This window comes from Serinus canaria, chromosome 10, assembly GCF_022539315.1.
Source record: "Serinus canaria isolate serCan28SL12 chromosome 10, serCan2020, whole genome shotgun sequence".
Classification (NCBI taxonomy): Eukaryota; Metazoa; Chordata; class Aves; order Passeriformes; family Fringillidae; genus Serinus; species Serinus canaria.
In genome coordinates, this window is record NC_066324.1 from 18241002 (window position 1) to 18265140 (window position 24139).

General features: G+C 48.9%; 1 protein-coding gene across 1 annotated transcript in view; it reads right to left on the reverse strand.

Moving 5' to 3' along the window:
• The window catches only part of HCN4 (hyperpolarization activated cyclic nucleotide gated potassium channel 4), a 100665-nt gene extending 91394 nt beyond the window's left edge, over positions 1-9271 (reverse strand). Inside the window, exon 1 of the mRNA XM_050978428.1 lies at positions 8568-9271. Coding sequence (XP_050834385.1) covers positions 8568-9271 — 704 coding nt within the window. The remainder of the gene's footprint in view (positions 1-8567) is intronic.
• Between the last annotated feature and the right edge of the window lie 14868 nt (positions 9272-24139).

Genomic DNA, 24139 nt, shown 5'->3' on the forward strand with positions numbered 1-24139 from the left:
GACACATCTGCTCCCTCTGCTGTGTTTCTGGAGTCCTGAGTGCTGTGTCTGCTGACAAATCCAGGCTTGGTGCTGTCAGCACTGCAGAGCTGCACGGAGCCAAGCTGCCTCCTGCTCTGCCCTGAGCCTCAGCAAACCCCAGCCTGCTCGAGGGGGCCTGAGCACTCCTCACTGCTCATCCAGGACTTTGAACTGGCAGGGATGCTTGGGTAAGAACCCTTGTCCTGCCCTGCAGGCTCAGGAGTGACAGGTTTACAGCCAAGGAGGGCTCAGCTCCATGGGGATGAGCTCTGCAGTGCTGCTGGGGGGAGAGGTCATCCAAATGTTCCTTCAGAAAGGAACTTAAATCAACCCTGCTCACCATAAAGACTCTAACTCTTGAGGAAATCTCCTGAATCTCCAGACATTCAAAAGGCAATGATGTCACCAGCTGGGGGCTGCCTGGCTTAAAAGATGGTTGTGGACACTGCACCTGCATGCACAGCCACAGGAAAGCACGTGGGACACACACCTGTGAAGGAGGAGGACAGCACCTGGATCCTTCCACACGGAAATAAGCCCATGCTTAGTTACACACCCAGCAAGGGATGCAAGAGATCTGTCAGAGCTGGTGATGTTCTTAATTCTTCCTCCTGGCCTGGAGCTCTGGGAATGCTCTTATCCCTCCTCACAGCCTGGCCTGTGCTCAGGCACAGAGCTCGTGTCACAAACACTTTGGGGGCAAATCTCAAGTAGCCACTTCTCTGCAGCCTGACCTTTCCCTCACACTCAGCAGTGGAAATGGGCTTTTTGATGTTCTCAAAAGGAGCTGGCACCTTGCTTTTTGAGTGACATTCATCTGTAGGTAAATTGATTTAATAGCTTGTTAGAGTGCCAATTAGAACCAACAATAACTCAATTGACCTATAACTGCCTTGGCACCAACACAGCTTTCAAAAATAAGAGAAAGGAGGAAATCTCTGCTCTGGCAGAGATGAGAACTCAGATAGTTGGTTTTGAGAGCAAACTGAGGGATTCATGGGCTTGCTAATGAGATGCTCATAACACATCAGAAACAAAGACAAATTTCAATGGTTTCAAGCTAAAATGACACTATGTTATCTCCAGACAAAGATCACTCTTTTATCTGTATAATAAATGGATTTCAGTGCAGCAGCAGTGACTCTAGAGCAGAAAAAACCTCAGTGCCACAGAAAGCACTCGCACAGTTACCTAACCAGAATAACACTGGATTGAAACCCCAAGTTTGCCTCCTTAAAATAGTGCTGCAAAGTCCTACACTGACTCTGTGGGTTTCACCCTCAGAAACCACATTTTTCCTTCAAATAAAATCTGTTTCATTCTCCAGCAGTGGAGATTGTGCTTCCAGACAAATTCATCATATTAAATGCTTAGGTCTGAGGATTGAGATCTTGCAAGTTTAAAAACTAGAAAATGGGTAGCTTTTGTCTAAACATTGGCAGTGTCCAAGGATAAGGAGAAGGATAATGTGGAAGGGTTTTAAATTACTGGGAAAAACGATCCATTCTTAAGTCAGGAAGGGGATGGAGAAAACTGAGATTGTTGGAAGAGTCGGAAGGACAAGAGAAACTAAGAATATGTAGGAGGAGAAGGAATTGATTTGCAGAGACCCACCCATAGAAAAAGCTGAAGGAGAAGGATGGAGATTGGAAGTGGACTGAGCAAATGCCAACCCAACACACTGGAACATGGCAAGGGGTGAGGGGGAGAGGTATTGCTGCAAACAAGGTGGAAATCAGAGATCAGATGAGAAAGAAGCTGGATATTGGCATCCAGAACTGGCTGGACAAGACACCTGCCATGACAAGCACAGAAAATGGAGATGGCACTGGTGGGATGAGAAAGACAAGCTTCAAGTTTGATGGGCAAGACAACAGCTTGGAGAGACTGGGGCTGAGGGTGAGGAGCAGCAAACAAGCAGGAGTTTGTACCAGGCAGAGTGTGTGTTCTTGGAGCCTGGAGTAGCCTTGGAATGTGGTGCAGCCTCTTTCCTTTGCTGTAGCTCCCTGCTACAGGCACTGCTTCATTCAGAGCAGAGGGCAGTGCAGCACAGCCTTGAACAGCTCCACACCTGCTAATGAACCCAGAGATATGCCAAAGGGAGAGACTGAGTTGTTTTGAAAACCCTAACAACTGTACAAAACACTGCATTAAAAATCAGACTGCAAAGTCAAAAGCTCGGGGTAGGAACAGCAGACAGGAGCTTGGCTGGGCTGTTACACTCAGGACATGGATCAAAGCAGGGCTTCCCAGAGAATTCCTGCCTCCTCCAAGGTGGCAGGGTGGCCTTGGGGCAGGCGTGTGCCGGAGGGGATTTTCTGTAGGAGCCCATTTCTTGCCCAGCCTGGTTTGCAGTGGAAGAGAAGAGGAACTGCAGGTGGGGTGTGAAGGCCAGGGCAGGTGAGCAGAGCCCCAGAGCCTCCCACTCTGCCAGAAAGCTCCTGCAGAAGTGTCAGGCAAGGAGCCCAATCCCAAAGTGTAGCTGCAATAACACTCTGAGATGAGGATGGGAGAGAACACGATGTCATTGTTTACAGCAGTGATTATTTTTTGCTATAACAACAGACAAAGCAAAAAGTAGCAGAGGCTTGGGAAGAGGGTGGGAGGGACGGGCGCATTTCCCAGTCTGGCTGCTCACAGAGCCAGCCTAAGACTGGGCAACTTCTCCGAAGCAGAAGGTGCCCAGTCCTCTGAAGGCACCCATGGCTCCTCACACACTCCTCATTAGCTCTTCTGAGTGCCAGGGATGGCCCATTCCCTGCAGAGCCCCCAGGGCACAGCTCTAACCCAGGGGATGCTCTGTGGGGCCTCCTGCTCTGCACAACTGGGCCTCAGTTCCACCACACCTGGGTCAGGGATGGTTTTACCTCAATCCCCACCAGGCTGTGCCACCTCACTATAACCTGGGGATGATATTTCCAATTTCCTTGCTGTCAGGAAGTGAATTGAACATTTATTGTTAGCATAGTCAATATTTTGTAACGCCATGAGAAAATTTTTTTTTTTTTTCACATCAGAATCTGAATAAGATATAATAAATAAGATATGTTATCTTACAAGAAGAGATGGAGAAAACATTAAATTGTTTTTCCCAAAGGAGCCATCCCTGAGTATACTGAGGGAGGAGCTTCTCTGGGAGAGATAATGTCTTCATCTATCGGCAGAGACTGGTATGATGGGCCTGGCTTAAGTTTATGCAAAAATCTTAACCATTCTTTGTTAAATCTCAATGCTTGCTTTACTATTTATTTATGTTATTTTATCTCATTTTCTCCACGTGAAAAAACCATAATATTAGTCCTAAAATTTTTTACCATGGTGACCCACTAAGGTGTTGCCTTTACTGAGGCCTTCTTGTTTTCCAGCTCAGGCATGTGAACATGTTTCCTACAAAAAGCTGGACTCCCACATGGACTGCCTGGTGAGGGATTATTTATCCTCTGCCTCCTGACAAGTGAGCTGGGGCATACATGGGAAGTATGGATGCAGGAGTTTCACTCCCTTAGCTCATGGTCACATGTGGAAGAGGTTTTACAGTGATTTCTGTGAGCCATTGAGAAGTTTGGTAAGAGGATCCATGTTTAACCCTGAAGAGTTTCCTACCAAGGTCACTGACATGGAAACCAAGAAAGAAAGAGAGATAAATAAGAGAAACCTGCAACTGCCTGTTCCAATAAGCACTTTGTCTCTTGTAACCAATGAGTAAAGTGTAAACTCAGGAGTTTTGTATAAAAAGCATGCATGCTTTAATAAAATAAGGTTTGAAGCCTTCTGAAAATGGAGTGTGTTGCTTTTTATTGTGACTGTCTCAACTACGGCAGTCACAGAGCCATGGTTCTTCTGCAGCCTGACTGCAAGTCCACTGAAGACAACAGGGACCCAATCCATGTGTTCAGCAGAATTTGGATTATCCTCTGTATGATTCCTGTTGGGATCCCCTCGTTCTGCTCCAGCAAAGTGCCCTGGGAATTGGCTGGGAAGTTCTCTGCAGCAAAGGCAGAGGGATCTGTCTCCAATCTCCATGAGCAGTGTACCCCTGCCACCCCAGGGACACACCACCACCACAAAGAGGAGGAGAAGGGAGCCAAGCCCGGCAGCTGCTCCCTCCAAAGCCAGGCTGCTGGCACTCCTGTTGGAGTCCAATGGCAGGCACAGGTCCTGCCACCAAAGCCACTGCTCCCTGCCCTTTCCCTGAGCCAGAACTCCCAAGTGCTGCACATCCTGCTCCGTGCTGGGCACTTGGAGCAAAGGGCAAGTCGTGGACTCAGCGTTTGGGTGTGGGCAGGAGTGGAGGGAGGGCAGCACAAGGAGCAGCACTAAGGGTAGGAGATGGACAAAAGGGCATTATTGCCTGAGAGCAGGGAGCAACCCCTACCCAAGGGGGCTGCCAAAGTCAGTCAGCACTGCTGGACTCTCCACCAGTTGTTTACCCTTCTAAAGCACAGGGAAAGGCTTCCCAGTGAGAACAGTGTGCACAGCCAGAGCAGCGCTCGGAGAGGCACTGGAAATCAGGTCTGCTCAGGAGAGTGGGAAAGGCAAACACAGCCCTCCCATTCCTGCTCCATCCCACAATGCTACTGGGTTCAGTTCTTAGGACTGGAATTAGTAAATCCCACTGATTCCCCCCGAGAAGGGAGGCTGAGGGACACTGCAGCACCAAGGGAAGCAGTGATTTTGCTCTTTCCCCTTATACCTCCCACCTGAGCACCTGGTTTTTGCTGCCACAGAAACCTCCCCAGGGTCCCAGCAGCCAGGGAGTGCCGGCAGAGGAAGCAAACCAAAGAAAGGATCTGTTTGCACACAAGTATTACAAGTCATGGAGAGCAGTGAAAAGAAGAATTCTGAAATCTATAGTTGGGTCTGCTATCGAGCAGAATGTTTGCCATTGTTTTCAGAGAGACAGCAGCTTCTCTTCACTGTGAGGAAGTTAATAGATTACTGGGCAGTGAATAATGTGCAGTTCTATTTACATCCACTGCTGGGACTATTTTGGGCCCTCAGATAGTGTATCTGTTCTCAGGTCTTTCTAAAAGCAGCACACTACACTTTTTTTGCAAGCAATTCTGGGCAGCAGCTCCAACCATATGCTTCAGTCAGCTATGAACTAGACAGATCATTGTTTGTTTGGAATTTTGTTATTAAACCAATTGTACTGGATCAATGCTTCCTCTAAGCAATAAAATACAATTCTGTCTACCCAGTGGAAGAGCTTTCAGTCACAGATAAATCTTGATCTAGGAAATACAGTGTGGCTCTGCACTGATGTGCAATCAACCACAGATGCAAATGAACTCCAGCTGCCAGCACACACATCTGCACCTCAGAACCGGAGCCAGGATTCTTAATTTTCATTAGAAATTGCTAAGACACCTTTTAAGTGCTTCTAGAACCAGCCCACTGCATTAGTCAGGAGTACTCAGGGGCACCGAGCTTGATTTTTATAAAGGTCATTGGATGTCTTTTCCCCTCACAATGGACTAAAAGCAGAGATCAACAGAGCCTGAATCTATATTAATTTGTTTTACTCTTGGAGGGTCATAGATTTGCCACTGGAATTAGCCCTGTTAGATGCTAAAATGGTAATTTAATGAGACAATGATGAAAGCCTCTGTTCTATTCCAAATCAGGAACTCCTCTGGAAGCAGAGTGCAAAGGAGCAGCGACTCTGTGGAGTCGGGGAATTGCACCAATGTCATTGCACAGCAGTGCCTTGGCCTGGAGAGTTCCATGCAAACTTCCCAGCTCCAGCTGCCCGGAGCCGGCAGTCACGAGGGCTGGAGCCTCACCAGAACCCGCCTGGAGATGCACCTCGCTCACAGAGGGGAGGCAGCTTCCTCCAAAGGCACAGAAAGCCAGCTCAGGGTCTGAACCTTTCCTCACCTGAAACTTGACCAGCAAATGCTGCTGCACAGCCTTGGTGCCAGCCAAGGGCAGGATAATGGAGCCTCCAGGATCCCCCAGGCTCGGGGATCCGCAGCCGGCTGGAACACGGAGCAGTCAGGAATTGCACTGCGTAATTCCCCAAGCACACAACACCCTCCTCTGGGGCACAGACACAGCTCTTGCAAATATTTTGATAAGATCTGCTCTTTGGTGCAATCTGCTGCATTTCAGAGGTCAAAAAACGTTAGCCATGTTCATGGGAGCTGTTTCCAAGAGATATGCTTTAGCTGAGGGCAAGAGGGAACACAAAGCCCAAACAGAAGGTGGGAAGGCTCCCACTCTCCCCCTTCAAGGCAGCCATTGTCCACAGGTCACTTTCCATGGAAGCCCGTGCTCTAAGCAGCATTCCTATCCAAACAAATCTGCTGCAGGTGACCTAGAAACAGGGGTGAACAAAGCCTCCCTGGAAATATCCCCCCTGAACAGGCAGTAGTGCATCCAGCTCCTCCTGGCCTCGGCACATGGCTCCAGACACTCACCCCACTGCCCCGGCCCAGGGGGACAGTAGGGACACAACCCGTGCTGCTGGGCTGGGCTGGGCTGCTACACCAGCTCACAAGGAAACCAGCCCACCTGGAATGTGCCCACAGGCACGGACAGCAGCTCCCTGTGCCTTCCCAGCCCCATCAGGGCAGGGGCTGTTATTAACACCAGCAGTCACCCATGTACCCACAGAGCTCTGCACACACAAACAGCTCAGTGCCAGCAGCTCCGTGCCATCATGTGGCTCAGGGAGCCAGGGCTTGCCAGCAGACTCCATTCCTCTGGGCAAGGCTAGGAGTGGCCCCATAGCCAAGTGCTTGAGGAAGGAAAAGTTACCTCATCATCTTACACAATAAGCACTGGTTCTGTAGGAACCTTAAAATCCCAAACTCTTGGGACCATCTCACCTTGGGCAAGGTGGTTACCTCATCTCCTGCAGCTGAAGTTTGCCAGGCTGGTTCTGTGCTGAAAACAGGCACAGACATGGAAGGGAATAAACCCACTAGAGAGACAGAAGGATATGGAAGCTGAACACTGCTTTGCCTAACTCCAGATCCAACGCAGAGACCAAACCCCAAATTTGCTGCAGGTGCGACACGCAGAGCACGCCTTGCTAGAATAACCCAAGAAAACACAGCAGTTAAACTCCAGACTCATGGCAAATACTGCAAATATAGCTGAGAGTACCAAACTGGTTTTGCTCTTTTTGAAAGCTGCTCATTCTCACATTTCAGTGTTTGGGAGCTATTACTTGGTCAATCTCACTGGGAGGCAATTTTCTCCTGGTTCCAGTGTAGGACTGGGTAAGGCTGTGCTTGCAAGGACTCTGCATCATGCTGTAGCTGCTGGAAACCCTCCTAAGCTCAGTCAGCTGTGTGCTTGGGACACTTGAATGCACTGAATTTAAATGACAGTGCAGTCTTCCAACTCACAGAGCCTTCTAATAACATTGGTTAATCCAAGCAAATATCAAGGAATCTGGTCAGTGCCAGTGCTGAATCTGCTAAGCATGTGGGCTGCTTGCTAAATCTCTAATAGGTGGTGTCAAGAGGTTTCTGTCATTCCTGCCTTAGGGAGGCCAAATCCACCCTGAAACTCCTTCCTGCAATTATCTCACTAGGTGTATTTGTGGGAATCATGCCTGGTTCCTTGCAGAGTGCACACATTCAATAAAATCACATACTGTGACAAAGGTATGTCTGAATAAAATTCTTCACCTGTGTGCTTTTAAATGTGAGATGTAAGCCCGTTGTAATTAAAGTTGAAGCAATAAACCCTAGCCATTGATTGCACTCAGTAATTAATTATTGATTGCAGTGCTTTACATACATATTGCAGAGGACAGTTCACCTGTGCAGCAGACAGCACTTTGCTCAGAAATACCCAAACACAGCCCCTCTATGCAGGACTATACAGGACTTTACCAGAACTGGCTCTAGGGTTTCCAAGTTTATTTCCTTATTAACCTCCACGGCAATGTTGGTGTGGAGTGAGAGCAGGCATTACTTTGGCCAAGTCAGTGTTAACTACTCCCAATCTAAACTAATTTTGCAAATGAGGATGCACAGATGCAGGAGAGGCTCTTTATCTATTAAGAACCTTGTTAAGGAACCTGCCATCCCCTGCACATCCCAAATCCTGAAAAGCCACGCTGCAGTAAGACACCTACACAGCAGCAACAGTAGCAAAATCCCTGCCTAACTCTTGGGAAGGAGCAGGGAGAGGACTTGGAGGTGTGAAAATAGGAAGCATCAATCAGGCAGAGCATCCATGGAGATGCAGGACTAGTTAAGATTAGAAATCTAAAGTTGTGCATCAGGTGGGAACAGTTTTTCCCATTTACAATGAACTTAAAGAGAGCCTTTCCATTATAAAAAGCTAAAGACAATTGGTTTTAAAACAATTGGACACTAAAATTAATGTGAAATGTAAAGGAAGCCTACAGCTTGTTTGAATGGAGCAGATTTTGGCGGTGTCCTACAGCTCCTCTGGCTAGGAAATGACCCAGGAAAGTTCTGTTGGGGTGGGTGCCCTGTGCAGGAGGTGCCATGGGAAAGGGCTGGCCAGCTGTTTTGGAGTGGGCAGGGAAAAGGGGGGCAGTTGGAAAGGGGGGGGTGTACCTGAAGTCGCTGTAGGGATGGATGATCCAGAACCCGGCAGACTTAACTCTTTCCTGCTCTCTCTCCACGGCCTTCTGGCTGCCAAACATCCTCAAGGAGAATTTGTTGACCCCCGGCTGGAGCATGGCCCCGAACTGCCTCTGCATGAAACCGGCCTGTCCGAGCCTCTGCTCCTCATCTGGGGTGATCTGGTCGCACCCTCCACCTCCCTCCACTTTGATGGAGGTCGAGGAGCAGGCCCGGGGAGGCGGCTGCTGGGGCTCCGGGGGGGAGGCGGGCGGTGGGGGCCCAGGCAGCCCCTGCTCCAGCTCCCCGCTGCCGGGGGGGCTCTTGTCCTCCCCGGGAGAGGCCGGCTCCCCCTCGCCGCCGATGAGCCTCTTCTCCTCGGCCGCGTCGTGGAGGTGCCTGCTGGTGAGCGAGGACAGGCTCCCTTTGAAGCGGCGGCAGTCCCCGTTGGTGCTGGTCTTGGCGCCCTTGCCGCCGGCCTCCGTCTCCAGCAGGCCGGGGTCTCCCCCTCGGCCGGGGTCCCCCCCGAGGGCTCGGGTGCTCCCAGCAGAGGGCGAAGGCAGTGGCTTGAGCCTGATGCTTTTCCTGCGGGTGTCCTTGTCGCTGTCATCCTCCTCGTCCATGATCGACGCCTTGGGTCCGATCTGCTGGGGCAGGCTGTAGAGCCTCTTGCGCATGGAGGGGGGCAGCTTGTCCATGGCCGCTGCTGCTGCTGCTGCTGCTGCTCGGGGACAGGGAGAGACCCCCCCCGCTCTGCCCAGCGAGGGGAACCGGCACTGCCCCCAGGCCCCAGCCCCCGGCTCACGGGGCACGGGGGACCAGGGACTGGCGTGTCATCTCCTTACCAGGCTGTGGCATCCACAGGCTCTGCATCAAAACACAGGCTCTGCATCCAGAAGGGAAGGGAATAAGAAAACAAAAAAAAAAAACCAAAAAAAAAAAAAAAAAAAAAGAAAAAAAAGAAAGAAAAGAGGGAAGGCAAAAAGCTTCCCTTTCGCCGTTGTCCCGATTTGGCTACTTGCTGCTTGCCTCCCCTTGGTGAGTGTTACTGCAATCCCTGTCTGCTCAGATGCTGAGCACTGGGCAAGTAGTCTAGAGGAGAGCCACACACTTCTGGCTGGAAGGCGAGGGAGGGCGGCAGCGGCGGCAGCAGCCGCCTTGCCATGTTGGCTTCGAGATGCAAATGTGCCGTGGCTCCCGGCGGGCAGACATCATCCGGAAAGCGAAGCTCAAGCCTCAAACTCCTCAACCTGCCGGCCAATAACACAATGAACTGCAACCTGCAGCGGCCACCGCTTGCTTACATCACTGTCATCACTTATTCCTCATGCAGCCCCTGCTCCTGGGAATATTCATGAAGCGATCCCATTCTATTGGGTTGCCATAGGAGCGACTACAGCGCACAGGCTCTGCCTACCTGAGACAGCACCCGGGCTTCTTAAAGGGGCAACGCCCGGCAACCGCGGGGCTCCGCCGCCGCCGCCGCGGGCACCGCGCCCCGGGCGCTGCGGGCACCGGGCAGCGCTGGGCCCCGGGCCCGCCCCGCCTTAGCGGCCACGGCCGCGGGGCTGCCGCCAGCTTATCAACAGCAACATCGTAAACATAACAAAGTAAATAAATAGGAGCGAGAATATTCCTTTTTCTCTCGGATGCGGGCGCTCCCTGCTCCGCCCGGAGGTGTGGCTGCTGGGGGGCAGGTTTGCTTGTCAAGGAACGGGGGTTTTTGTGGGAAGGGGCGAACCCAAATCTAAAGGAAAACCAGCGGTTCACCTTGAAAATCTCACTTGCATGCAAAGCAGGGGCTCGGGAGTGCCTGTGTTCCCTAGCAGAAGTTCACCTCCCGGTAACACGCTGCCTTTGCTCCCTCCCGCAGCATCCCGGAGGTTTGGAAGGGCCCTTTTTCCCTGGCTGTCGGTACTATCGCTCTCCTGCGGGGTTGGATGTGGAGAAGTCATCCAAACCCGAATCAATAAAAAGCAGCTGCAGCTGGGCGAGCTCCGCCGCTGGCCTGCGGGAGGCTGCACTGGCTGCGTGGGCTCTCCCGCGGCGGGGGAACCCCACTTCCCAGGGGGTTCCTGAGTCAGCACCGCCCGCCGAGGCTGCTCGGGGACACAGCTCCGGCTGCGAACGCGGCTCCCCCTCACTGCTGCCCACAGGGTACCCCCTGTAACTGAGGCAAAAGCAGCGGGGGAAAACGGCTACAATTAGGCATTTCCCTACCTTTTGATATTGGAGAGGATTTTTTCGGGAGAAAAAAAGGGAGACAGGTGGCAATCAGCCCTGCCTGTGCTTCTTTGGGAATGGCTGATTATTATTCTGTTTTAAAAGCTCCTAGATTGATAAAGTGGTTCAAATAGTTCCTAGTGCTGAGCCTGTGAAACCACTGGAGTAAAATTAACAATCTGTTTGGCCATAGGAGAGATTTTGGTGTATATTTTTGCAGAAATTCAGCATCTGAGGCTTTCTAGAATGTTTGTTGTTTCAGACATTGCAAATCCTACCTGCTAGGAGAAGGAAACCACGTGAACTGCGCAGGCAGGGAGGCTGAGCACAGCAAGGAATGCCCACGGCAGGCAGGGAGGAAATCCCCACCTCACCTCTGTGTTTCTGCTTTGGGAGCAAACATTCCCCTTTTCCCTTGCAGGAGCAACTGGCCAGAGGTGACTGTGCCATGCAGACCAGCAGGATGTGCCCGCAGCTCCACAGCAAGGAAATGCTGCTCAGCAGTGACTCCAGCAAGCACACACACAGCACATGCTTCCTCATCTTTGTTTGCCTCTCCCGAATCCTCTCTCCCGTGTGTTCTACCTGCTCCTCTTCTACTCCCACCTCCTGGCACAGCCAGACTGCCTGTGACTCATTCCAAACACTCCACAGTGCAAATATAATTTAATATTATTATTTTCATCATAATTTCTAATAGAAGGAGCTTTTATGGGGAAATAAATTTTATTTTTCCAATGCTCCTGTAGATTAGATAATGTGAACTAAGCCAGGGAGAGCATTAAAGGTCTTTTCCCTGTTTTTCTTCCCTCCTGCAGGCACTAGGGATGCTGAGGTGTAAGCACTTCTGTGCCTCAGCTGCAATCAACTGCCTTCCAAAAGGATGTGTTTTGATTAATGAGGTGCACCAACATCTGAAACTGATGCAGCTTCTTCAGCGTAGTCCCTCGTGTTCCCAGGGAATGACAGAGCAGGAAAGGACGTGCCCAAGGAACCAAGCTGCTTCTCCTCTCTCAGCTAGAGGTGCTCTGCCTGGCACTTGAAAATGCCACTGTCCCCTGGCTTGGCTGGCATTGTTGTGCCTGATTTGGGGATGGGGATCAGGCCGTGCCTGATTTGGGGATGGGGGATCAGGCCGTGCCTGATTTGGGGATGGGGGACCAGGCTGTGCCTGATTTGGGGATGGGATCAGGCCGTGCCTGATTTGGGGATGGGGGATCAGGCCGTGCCTGATTTGGTGATGGGGGACCAGGCTGTGCCTGATTTGGGGATGGGATCAGGTTCTCTCCCAGCCCTTAGGCAGAGGGAGAACACCACAGAGCAGCCAGCAGCAGAACTCTGCTCCATCTCTTGTGCAGGACAGAAATGAGGGGGAGCAGAGGCTGAGCCAGGCTGTGGGCACACACTGACCATTCCAGAGGGATGGAGACATTCCTGTGCCCAGCCCCCACTGGCCAGTCTGGACATCACAGCTGGAATTCCTCACCTGCAGACCACAGCTACCTTTACATCTCTCTGTTATAAAGACAAATCTAAGGAAGCTCTGTGGGCTCGTGGAACCATCCAAAGTGCTAAATCCAGAAGGTGCCTCCTTGTGAACCTCTCTTCAAGTGTGGGTTCACTGAACACTTCTAAAAACTTGGCTCCAGCAGTGGCAGGTAACCAAACTCAGAGAAATTTCTCAACTCTTTAAAATGTAGTGACAATTTTGTGTTGAGAGAACTTCAAAGTAATGGTATTTTACTTGAGAGCCTTCCAAGAACTAAGTGTAGAGGAAGGGAATTATACTTGTCTAATGGTATGAAACCACTATCAGAGATGGAATTTATTGCCAGCATTGTGACAGTGCTTTCCAGGGCAGGAAATGCACCTTTAGAAGCAGATTTTTAAAATATTTCACTGTCTTGAGTATCACTGGCTGCACAGTACATTCAAAGCAGGAATGGAGAAGTCACCTGTCAGGAAAAGGCAGAGCTGGTTTTGAGGGAAATTATCTCCTTTTTAACAATATTTGTCAATATTGTTCCAGGGGACTTGGCATAGGAACAAAGGGAACGGATTTAGTGGGGAGAATGCAGGTGAAGCAGCCAATGATTCGTTTATTTAAGGAATTTTGCCAGCTCATATTTATATATATTTTATATATTTATATATATATTTACATATATACGGTATTTTAATAAAAATCCAGTGCTACAGTGCAAATGTGAAAAACCCCTTTCCATATGAGCTCAGGACTACAGAGGAATAGACTGAGCGCTATAAGAACTGATACCCTGTGGCTCAGGGTACAGAAACAGCACTGCAAGCTGGTCTTTTAGGCCCACCTTGGCTTGGGTGAGAGTTCCCATCATCACCCTTGAGCCTCTGGATTCTCAGGTAAAAAAGGAGTCACTAAACATGTGGCAGGGCTTGGAAGAATGGGAGCAAGTCCTTTCAGAGCTACCTATTGTTCCTAGCAGGCGGCAGGTAACTCATAATTGGCATTTGAAACTCATGAAATATTCAACACTATAAAGCAGGGAAATTCTGCCTTGGAGTTTTGGTGGGAGAGGCTGCACTCGCTGCTCTGCAGCTCCCTCATAGCTCAGAGCTAATGAAGAAATAATCGTGATAAATACACAAATCCTGGCTCACCCTTGGCACTATTCATTACCCAGGTGTGCTGTCACACTGCACTCATTGAAATTCAGCCTGGGCTTTGCTCCTGCTCTGTGTTCCTTAGAGGAGCTTCAGAGTGGGGACTGCAACACACAGCCCAGGCTAATTGAAGGCCCAGAGGGCACGAGGCTGGATAAAGGAACCATGTCCTTTGGTTAAGGATAAAGGATAGCTGGATATCCTTTAGATGGGGTTAGATATCCTTTGGATATCCTTAAGGGTAGCCTGGATAAAGGCAGCACTGTCAAGGAGCAATGGGAAGGCAGATCCATGCCTGGATGCTGGGACCTGGGCAGGGGGACAGACAGGGAGAGCCCCAGAGCTGCTGTCAGATGGAAGGAAGGGTTGCAGTGGGTTTTGAGGCAGAACTGTTCCAAGTCCATCAGTGGGAGCACAGAGACACTGAGCAGATCCCCAGCGATGGCAGACAGTGGAGCTGATACACAGCAGGATGGAAAAGCTGCTCCCAGGAAGTGCTTGGAAAGCAATATTAACTCCAGCTCCCAGGGGGAAATAAATCCACAGCAGCCTGCTCTCTTCACCCTTGTAACCAAGATCAAACTGTGAGTACTTGTCACAGGTGTGAGGGGGTTGCTGGGAATGTGCTGACAACCAGCAAACAGCTTTGCAACTCAACTGCAAAAAGGACATTATCCAAAAATTCAGCCATGTTGGTGGCTATGGAAAGAATTCCCAGACTCTGCAGCAAATAACCCCCTGAAATTTGCAGGATTTTCTGCAGAAGATGGTAATCCTCACTGGAGCAAGCAGCTGAAAATCCCAGCTAGGAATAGAGTGATTAGCATCAGCATCTTGCCACCTGACCTTTCATACTTCCCTTGGAGAATAGGAACCTTCCAAAATAGGAAAAAATAGGAAAACAGAGACAGGTAACCATGGATGGTGCTGCAAGGAAGAGAAATGACAGAGCTCAGAGGAGCTGCTGAGATGAGAGCAGCTGCATGATTTAGTCACAATTAGCTTACAAAGTTCCTGTCTAAACTTCACCAATGAATTCTCCAATATTCAGAGTGCTTTTATTGAGCACATATCTTGGACTTCAACAAAATTTGCCTTCCAGATATATATTCCATCAAATTTCCATTTTAAAACCAAGCACTAGCTTGTTTTTCTCCCCTGATCTGGAGTTATTCAGGAGAGATTTGCTCCAACTGGATCAGCTCAGTGCTTATCAGTCTTTCTCAAAATAGTGCCTTTCAGCAGTGTTGAATGAGCTGCAGCCTCCCAGACAAGAACTGGGTCCCCCTCTGGAGCCTGTCCTGCTGATGGATCTCCTGTTACAGGCACTGTGATATTCTGGATGGGCAGGCAGTGCTGGATTGGATGGTAAATGTGCCACTGCTCCCACATAGTCATGGCAGCTGCAGCTTTGGTGAGCTGCATTTGGTCTGGGCTCACTTTAAACCTCTCTTTTTCTCAGAAGAGGTAAATCAAACTCAACAGCACATTTCCAACCCAAAGTTTTATAGGCTGTCAGGCATTTGTACAGCTGTGCTTTAGGAACTCATAATCCTCAGGGATGAACCTTAGCATTGCTTCCCTCCCTCCATTGGCTGAAAACAGGCAGAAGACTGAAAAATTTGAAATAAGTTGCTCTGGAAATATAATGGCCATAAAAGAAATTCTTTGTGCGTGGAGTCTCCCATGCCCAATGTGCAGGATTCTCTCCATAATTCACAGCACATGGATCCCCCAGTGTCTGCTCAGTTATTGATGCTGGTGCCATGAGCAGCAGCTTGGACCAGAAGATGCTCCAAGAGATCCCTTCCAACTTAAATTACCCTCTAATTCTATTATGCTGTGACTCAGGAGGAATTCTCTCTTTACTCCAGCCACCTACTTCCAGGACTATGTAGGAAGATACTCACTTTGAAATAAAATCCTTCTGTCAAATTTGTTTTAAATGATCAAACAGGTTGAAATATTAGTAGGAGGGAACTGACACAATGATGGATACAGGGCATGACTCTGCAAGGTTCACTTCTTCAGGCAGGCAGCAAGAAGTCAGCATTTGGGAGACCAACCTCAAGGTATTTCCATTCTGACTCAATATCCCTGCACTTGTGAAAACAACCAAACTGCAAAGCCAAGCTTGGTCAGCACATCTGAACAAGAAGAGCTTCAGGCAGATGCCTGTTGATCTTTGCCCCTCCCACACACCCCTGCCCTGGTGCCACAGAGGGATTTTCAGGAGTTATCCCTCCCAGGTACCCCTGCCCTGGTGCCCACAGAGGGATTTTCAGGAGTTATCCCTCCCAGGTACCCCTGCCCTGGTGCTCACAGAGGGATTTTCAGGAGTTATCCCTCCCAGGTACCCCTGCCCTGGTGCCACAGAGGGATTTTCAGGAGTTATCCCTCCCAGGTACCCCTGCCCTGGTGCCACAGAGGGATTTTCAGGAGTTATCCCTCCCAGGTACCCCTGCCCTGGTGCCCACAGAGGGATTTTCAGGAGTTATCCCTCCTAGGTACCCCTGCCCTGGTGCCCACAGAGGGATTTTCAGGAGTTATCCCTCCCAGGTACCTCTGCCCGATGCCACAGAGGGATTTTCAGGAGTTATCCCTCCCAGGTACCCCTGCCCTGGTGCCCACTGAGGGATTTTCAGGAGTTATCCCTCCCAGGTACCCCTGCCTGATGCCATAGAGGGATTTTCAGGAGTTATCCCTCACACATGTCCTTGCCATGATGCCACAGAGGGATTTGCATGAGCTATCCTTCACACATGTCCCTGCCCTGGTGCCACAGAGGGATTTTCAGGAATTATCCTTCCCACTCTGTAACTTCAGTGGAGTAGAGCTTCACTGCCATGAAAACACAGCCAAGGGACACAGAGTATTTTTTTCTGCCTGCATTTTGTTCTCACTGGCACAAGCACATCCTCTACAAAAAAGCAAACAGGTTAGGGCTGCCTGAGTCCTCCAGCCCTCCCCATGCTCCTGCAGGGAAAGGAGGATTTGTGCCACCACCGTGTGTGTGGCTCAGCAGCAGTGTCAGCAGTGCCCAGTGCCTCAGGAGCCAGGAGATAAGGACAGGAAAGGCAAAAGACTTCACTTGATAAGGCTGCAAATAATACTGAGATTAAAATAAAGCTCTGTCTGGGCTTTGCTGTAGAACCCACCCTTGGCACTGCCTGTAGCCCACTCAGCACCAGAAAGGTCTCATGGTTATCCTAAATCCAAGGTTACTCCCTGCAGTTTGCTCCTGCCTGTGTCTTCACATGCACATTTGTGCTTGTGCTGCTCAAGCATTGCCTTCAATTCTGGATCAAAAATCTCCCATCTGTGTGTCATTTGCTGCTGTTGTTTAATTTGAGGTGTTACAGAAAATCCTGCTGATGTCAAAAGCCAGCAGAGAACAGAATATGGCAGCAGAGGAAACAAGCTCAGGGGCTCCAAATGTCAGCTGAGCTGCTTCATTTTTGCTTGTTTAAATACAGAGAAAGCTTTGGTGAGAGGAGTTGGGCAGGGAAAAGACACAGAAGGGGGATCCAAAGCAGAAGAGGAGGGCAGAACTCCATGAGAACATGGGAAGAAGGCAGGGGGAGAATTGTCTGATGAAGCACTGCATGATGAAGTTGTGCTGCAATGCCACCATAAAGGACAAGCTGAACTTCCATTAGAAGCTGCTTTGTGGTCATTCTTCATCTCAGCTATCTAAGTTGACATTCTGAACACCTTATCTTTACCAAAAAGGGAATTTCCTTCTTTTGAAAGATAAAGCAAAACCTGCTGGCTTTGTCAACAAGAAGGTTGTATGTGAAGGGAAAAAAAAAAGAGAAAATATCTTTTTCCCTCTTTTTTATCTGTTAGTTGGGGAGGCAATGGATTACTCAAGTGGTTAATAATAAAATTAGATTAGGACTCCTTAATAAAGGAAAGTGCTGCTGCTGTTCACTTGACAGAGGTGAAATACCCAGCAGAGCCAGGAGGGGGGAGGCAGAAGGTTCATTCCCTGTTTCCTTACCTGTGCCTGCCCTTCCTGGCTGCCCCTCACCTTGTGCTAATTAATCTTCTAGCCATCTCCCTGGTTCTCAGGCCAAGGACAAACTAAGATTTGCTCCTCCAGTGCCATCCTGCTTAAACAGTGCCAAATTCTGGGATGCTCCTGGAGCTGAGCAGAGTGCCCAGCCCTGCCCCCCTGCTGCTCCCAGAGCCCATCCAGGGACTCCCCACGGATTGATTTTCACAGCCTGTGCTTTCATTTGTTTTCAACACTCTGCTGACCTTTGTGTGAGGGTTTAAACAAAGCTCTGCAGACCCTTGAGGCTGCTGCCTTGATAGTATCAGTTCATCATTGCAATAAATTTGCTGGGTGGATGGCAGCCTTGTGTGTGTCTTTGTGCAGGGGAGGGATACCTCACCTGGCTCCTCTGTGGATACTGAAGCTTTTTTTGGTGGAATCAATGAGAAACTGCAGCTGTTACTGCTCGTGCTGCTGAGGAAAGGGCAGGACAACACCCAGCAGCTCTAGATGCTCCTTCCTGGGCTGGCTTCAGACAAGGCTGTGTCCCATGTGAATTGCAGAGACATTCCTGGAGCAGGACAGAAGCCAGGCCTTCCTGATTTCCCCCCAAACCATTAGCTGACAGAATCAAATTCCCTCCTGTGCTCTCCCTACTGCCTGATGGTGTCTTAAATCTTCTGTTCAATGGAGCAGCTTCACCAAGATGCTTCCTGTGGGACACCAGGCAAACAGGGAAGGGGCATTTGCTTCACTAGCTGCAATTCAGAATGAAAATGCTTCTGGTTTTGGGGTGCTTTAGTAAAAAAGCTTGAATCTTTCTGGCAGAGTTCTGGATGATGTGACAGCACGTGCAGCCCCACACGTGGCTGATCTGAGGTGGGACCATGGGGAGCAGCAATTTGTGATTACCTGATTTTGGCAGCACTTCCCTCATGGCTCAGCTGCTCCCTGCTTGGCACACAGGCTGGCATGGTCCCCAGAGAGCCAGCAGTGCACAGAGAGATCCAGTGTCCCACTCTGGCTGCCCCCAGGACCCACACACTGCACTTCCACCCTTCTCTGGGGCTGGGTAAAACCTTGCCCAAGGTGGCACAGCCCATATGCCCACAGTTTCCCAGGTTATCTGTGCTCCCACAGTGTCTGGCACAAAACATTGATTTCTGCTGGCTCTGGTCACATCCAGAGATCCAGAAAGCAGCTGAGTAAAGCCCACCCAGACACTGCTACCATCTCCTCCTGCTCCCACAGAGAGAGGTCAGGCTGAAGAGCACTGTGGAGTGGGGACATCCCAGGGCACACTCCAGCCCAGAGGAAGCACTTCAGGTTAAACAATAACAAAGCCACTGCTGTCCCCCTTCAGAGAAACTTCATGTCACAGCAGACACTTGACAAGCTGTGATCAAAGTCTGTTCCAGGAATAATTGTGTGTCTTATTAGCCACTTCTGGGCTTGTTAATTCTTTGTTTTTCACCTTTCTGCAAAACCTTTCACAAATCCTCATTTCAGTGAAGCAACAAAACTTCCACTTCCTTGGATTTGCAGGCTTCACTTAACAGGATTAGGTGACAGGATTTATTTGGATATGTGTGGTGATGGAAACACCTCCTTCATGAGTAAGGGGGGGGAAGCTCACAGTTGTGTTGCTGCTTGTATAAATTCAGACTTCTCAGGAGGGGAAAGGGTTCAGAGCAGGTGCTTGCCCTTTCAGTACACGGGAATGCTTAACTTTTCCTGACAGGGAAAGGACTGGAGTGGGATGGGCAGAGAAAGATCCTGCCCCTCCCCTTGGCTGGAAGGGTTTCCAGGTGCAGAAGACCCTCACAAAGGTGATTAAACTCCACCCAGGATTTGTGGGAGCAGGTGCTAGCACCAAATTCAAGCTGAAGATCCTGTTCAGCGGAAAAGAAGTGCAAGACAGACTTTAATAGAAAAGATCCTGACAGTGTAATCTTTTCTGGTTAAGCAAAAGGAAGTGTAAGTAATTATTTGATAATCATCTGTAAGTACCCACATGGAGAGGTGGAGACCTGAACACGGAGGACTCCTCACACCAGCAGATGGAGTTGCAAAAGAGATGCTGCCTGCGAGCTCCACGCCTCCAGGCCAGAATCAGTTAATAATTTTTCATGTTGAGGGCAACTAACCTCTAGATTGACACGATGAAGTTCTCCTAGATTCTCTGTCACAGGAAATTTTAAGCAGAAGATTAGATTTTTTTTTTCATAAAAGGTCTGCCTTAGCTCAATCCCAGATGCTAGATTTGAATCTGCAATCAATTTGGGTTCGTCCCAGCTCATGCTGCAAAGGAAGCCAGAGTAAATGTTAATAATGTTCTTTTCTATATTAAATCCTGGAAAACAGAAAGGCAAATGAACAGGAATAGTGACTAGAATGCTCACACCCTCTTCTGAGTCACTTGTGAATATGCTCCACTGCTTCCATCCAGCACAAATCCCTAAGGAGTTCCTCTGGCACTACTGTGGGGCTCCATCCCTTTCTTTGTCTCCCCATGTAAGGACCTTTCCTTGCCTTCTCTGGCTGCTCAGTTTCCTCAACAAATGGATTTGCCAAAGCCTTTTGAAACTTCCAACAGATACTATAAATCAGATCTTGCTATTCCATTTATTGATGACTCTTCAAACATGTCCAAGAGGTTTGCAAATTCTCAGGACTCCTTTTGACCCTTCCCAAGTGGAACCAAGCAGGTCCTTTTTATCCAAGCTCCTGTCCTGTAGAGGTTTGTGTGCTCAAAATTCAGGATTCTGGGTTTGGGTGCAGTGATCTCTTTGACCATTCTTTGAGTCTGCTTCAAAGGAAGACTCCTAATGAATTCTTGGGGATTGTGTCTTTGCTTTTTTGCAAGAATCTTGATGGGAGTGTGGCAGTGTGATGGGATGGTGAATTCAAACTGAAACCCACAAATAGTAAATTCTGTTGGTGCAAAATGTTTGTTTTCCTGGAGAAATTGAAAGCAAAATAATGAGATTTCCCAGCCTGGGTAATTATATTGCATGAATTTCCAAGTGCAGTGAAGTCAGCTTCAGCCTTCATGTTTTATTAATGCCTCGTAGCTCAGTAAAATGAGTAATAAACTGGCACTTTGGAGAACTGATGGAGCCATTCCCAAGGCTGGATGACAAGTAACCATTCATTTACTGAGCTCCCTCCAGCAGTTTTGCAGGATACACACAAAGAACATCAAGGAGCCACGGAAATAACTACTCTGCACCACAGGTGCTGCTTAGAGTGGGTGCACAAATTCACTTCAGCACCTTGGGAGGTTTCTGTGGAGGGAAAATGAGGCAGAATGGTTGCCTTGGCCAGATTACCACAATGAAATCAATGCTGGACTCAGGATTAAAAACCTGCAACAGTCTTGCTGTCACTTTCAAATCATTCCTCAGCATTCTATAGGAAAAATCTCAATTAATTGGAGGGGTGCTTTTCTCATAAATCCACTCTTTTATTCTAATTCCTCTTTATAAAGGGACCAAGGAGAGAGGATCTGAAATAGGAGAAAACAGACAGAAATGCTCTTAGATCTATGTTTTCCTCCAGTGAGAACAGGAAATTCTCAGATATTATCACTCCCATGTGTACTCCTGGGACAATTTTCCTCTCTACTAAAAATTAAACCAGGGAAACCATATGCCCTGCTTAAATTTTCTGAGCAAGGCTCATTTGTAGTGTGTCAAGCTGCCAGCCTTTGTGACTGTTCACTGAAGCAAGTTTTATTGCTACAGGAGGTGAAATAAGGAAGATGCTCACTAGAGAGAATCCAGAAGATTTCACCAAGGCCTCTTAGCAAAGCAGTGGTAGGAAATAAAATGCAGGATTTCCTAATTCCTTGTGCCATAATCAGCCCACTGGAACAAGCCATTCCTCTCCACTTGTGCTTGTTCAATGCTGCCTCTTAAAACCAGAATCCAGCTGTTGCCACTGAGCTGAAAGCAGCTTTTGTGAAGCATTTCCCTAAATGCATTCCAAGGCAGGTTTGTTTGCACTAAACCTGATGAGCCAGCTGCCACTGGAAGAGTCACTTCAATCCCCAGCTGACAGCCATGTCCTGAGGAGGTGTCCCTGGGCAGCAGGGAAAGCCCAGGCTGCAGTTTCATCACCTGACAGCCTCAGGTTTTTCTGGGGTGGGTAAGGAAAGGGAGAACAGTGCAGCACACCAGAGCTGGCACTGTGTTATTCAGAGGAGCTCCTGCACTTCCACTCCTGTGCTGCCCATGCCATGCACTGGCCAGCAGGTCATCAGGAACTGGGAGTCTTCTTAAGGCAAACAGAGCAAGAGGGATTAAAAAAAAGAGAGAGACAAGGTTTGTAGTCAGAAAAGGAGAAGGCCCTGCTGTTCCAAGGTTGTTCTGCATTTCAGACCAGGCAGAGTCAGCCAAGGGCTCTGAGCCACCAGCAGAGCTCTGTGCCCCATCCACCCGTGTGCCCCACGAGCCTGAGGTAAGGAAATGGGGATCCTCTGGAGAACAGAACCTCACTGCAGTCCATGGGAATCCTTATGCTGGGAGACAGTCCTTATCCTCCTGCCCTTGGCAGAGGTCAGTCTGGAAATGCTGGAGGTGAGAGTGTGCTTCCCAGAAGGAGTGGCAGCACATGCATGCCATGGATTTATGCTTGCAATTCAATAAGTCTGCCTGCTTGAATCCAACCCTAATTGTAGTGTGTCTCACTGATGATTTAGAGCATTTGATTTACTGATCTGATTTTACTCTTCCTGCAATTTCACCTCTTTGAGCAGATCTTGCCAGCAGGTTTTCATTACCAAATAGGTGGGTTTTTAAAATAGCACAATTGCAAGTCATAATCATAAATATCAATCTTCATAACTCATCTAAGCACTCCATGTTCTTGTAATGTCGTGTGTCAGGATTCTGCTGCAGAGATAAAGCCCCATCCATGCAGCTGCCAGCCTCTCATTCCTTTATTGATTCTGCCCTAGTTGCTGTAATTGAGTTTTTATACTTACCTTGCTCTTCAGTGTATAAATGCCCATCAGAGACAGGAAAAGAGCCAGCCCAGGGAGTTCCACGGCTCAGCTCCTCTCAGCAGAAGAGGGTGCTGTGCATTTCTGATTAAAATGGATACTTCAGCGACTGAGGCAGCTAAGCTGAGGATTGCCTGTCCAGGTATCAAACCACGTTACTCACACATCAGCAAATGACTAGGAAAAAGTTTATATCCCTTATTTTCCACTGGATGGGATGAATGAGAGAATAATCTGCAATTTTCCAGCACTGACTCATCTGTTCTGAGTTGCCTGTGTTAAAGCAAGCCTTAAAGGCAATTTTTTGTTTAGTTTATAATCCAGGACACTGTTCTGAAATGTTTGCATGTTTAAAATCCAGATCCACCTCTCATTTAGTTTGGACTGAACCCTATTTATAGGTGTGTTTGCAGGTGTGAGTTTCAGGACTGTGTCCTCAGCTGCCAGGCAGCCAAGGAGCCTCTCTGCTATTGCCACTTTTACTGCATGGAGCAGTGAGGTTAAAGGCAGAGCTGAGCAAGGACTTTACTCTTCTTTAAAAATTTCAAGAGTGCAGCACGAGGACTGCTCTGACACTCTTAAGAAGCACTATGCACACACAGATATATATACTGCACTGAATTATTCCAGTTTGGAACTGGGAACCATTCCTGGGGCTCTGCAGCAGCAACAAGGAGTGAATGTGAGAGTTGGCCAGGAAGCAGCAGAACATTTCTGGCCTTTTTGTGCTTCCACCACTAGAGAGCAGGAGAAGGTTCTCCAGGGTGAACATGGAGCATGAGAGAACAGCCTGCATCCAGAGTTACAGGTGGAGGTTCTGACAGCAGTACACCACCCTGTGCTCCACTGGGACAAGCTAATTCTTTATTTTTTCTAGCCTAGGGCCACCCAAGGAGCAGAATATTCACCATTAGGGGCTGCACTCTGCCAAAATGTACCTAGAATGAAGGACACTGCATTCATGTGCCTTGTGGTCTTCGATAATCATCCTGTAGGTGCTTTTGCAGCCTTAGGAGAGACATCTCTCTGAACCATGAAAACTGGTTCTGTGTTTTCAGCTTTTCCCGATGTTTTAGAAAATACAAGGTGAAACTACAGCTGAAACTTTACCAGCTGGCAGATGCTGAATGTGGTCTTCACTCTTCAGTTCTGCTCTCCCTTTCCTTTTCTTTGCACTCAGGAAATTTTTTCAAACATTTCTATTTCCTAATCTAGAAAATGTAAGAGTTTTTTGTTTTGCTTCCTGAGTTGCCTGACAGCTTAGAAGACTCCCTCAGTTGTTAAAGCCCTGCTGAGAGCCAGAGGCAGTAAAAGCAGCAGAGTGTAGGAGGTGGCTGGGGAAATGCAGCTCCCCCTTGGAGCAGCAGTAACCTCTGGCTCAGGTTCACTGTGACACACAGAACAGCAAGGTGAGGTGGAGATGCCAGGAAGGGACTCCTTGCCAGGAAAGCTGTTGGGATGTTTAGAGAAAGAAGGGATTGGAGCCCTGCAGAACACTGTGTCCTGGGCTCTGCCTGGGCACTATCAGATGGTGCCTTCAGAGGAGGCTCAGGGCTCTGGTTTCAGCTGTGACTGCTGCAAAGAAGCACGGAGCATCTGCCTTCATCTCATCGAGGAGAAAGGATAAGCAGTGAAGACACAATGAAGGAAGATCCCAAATGAATGCAGAGTTCATTTCCCAATCCACATCCTCTTCAG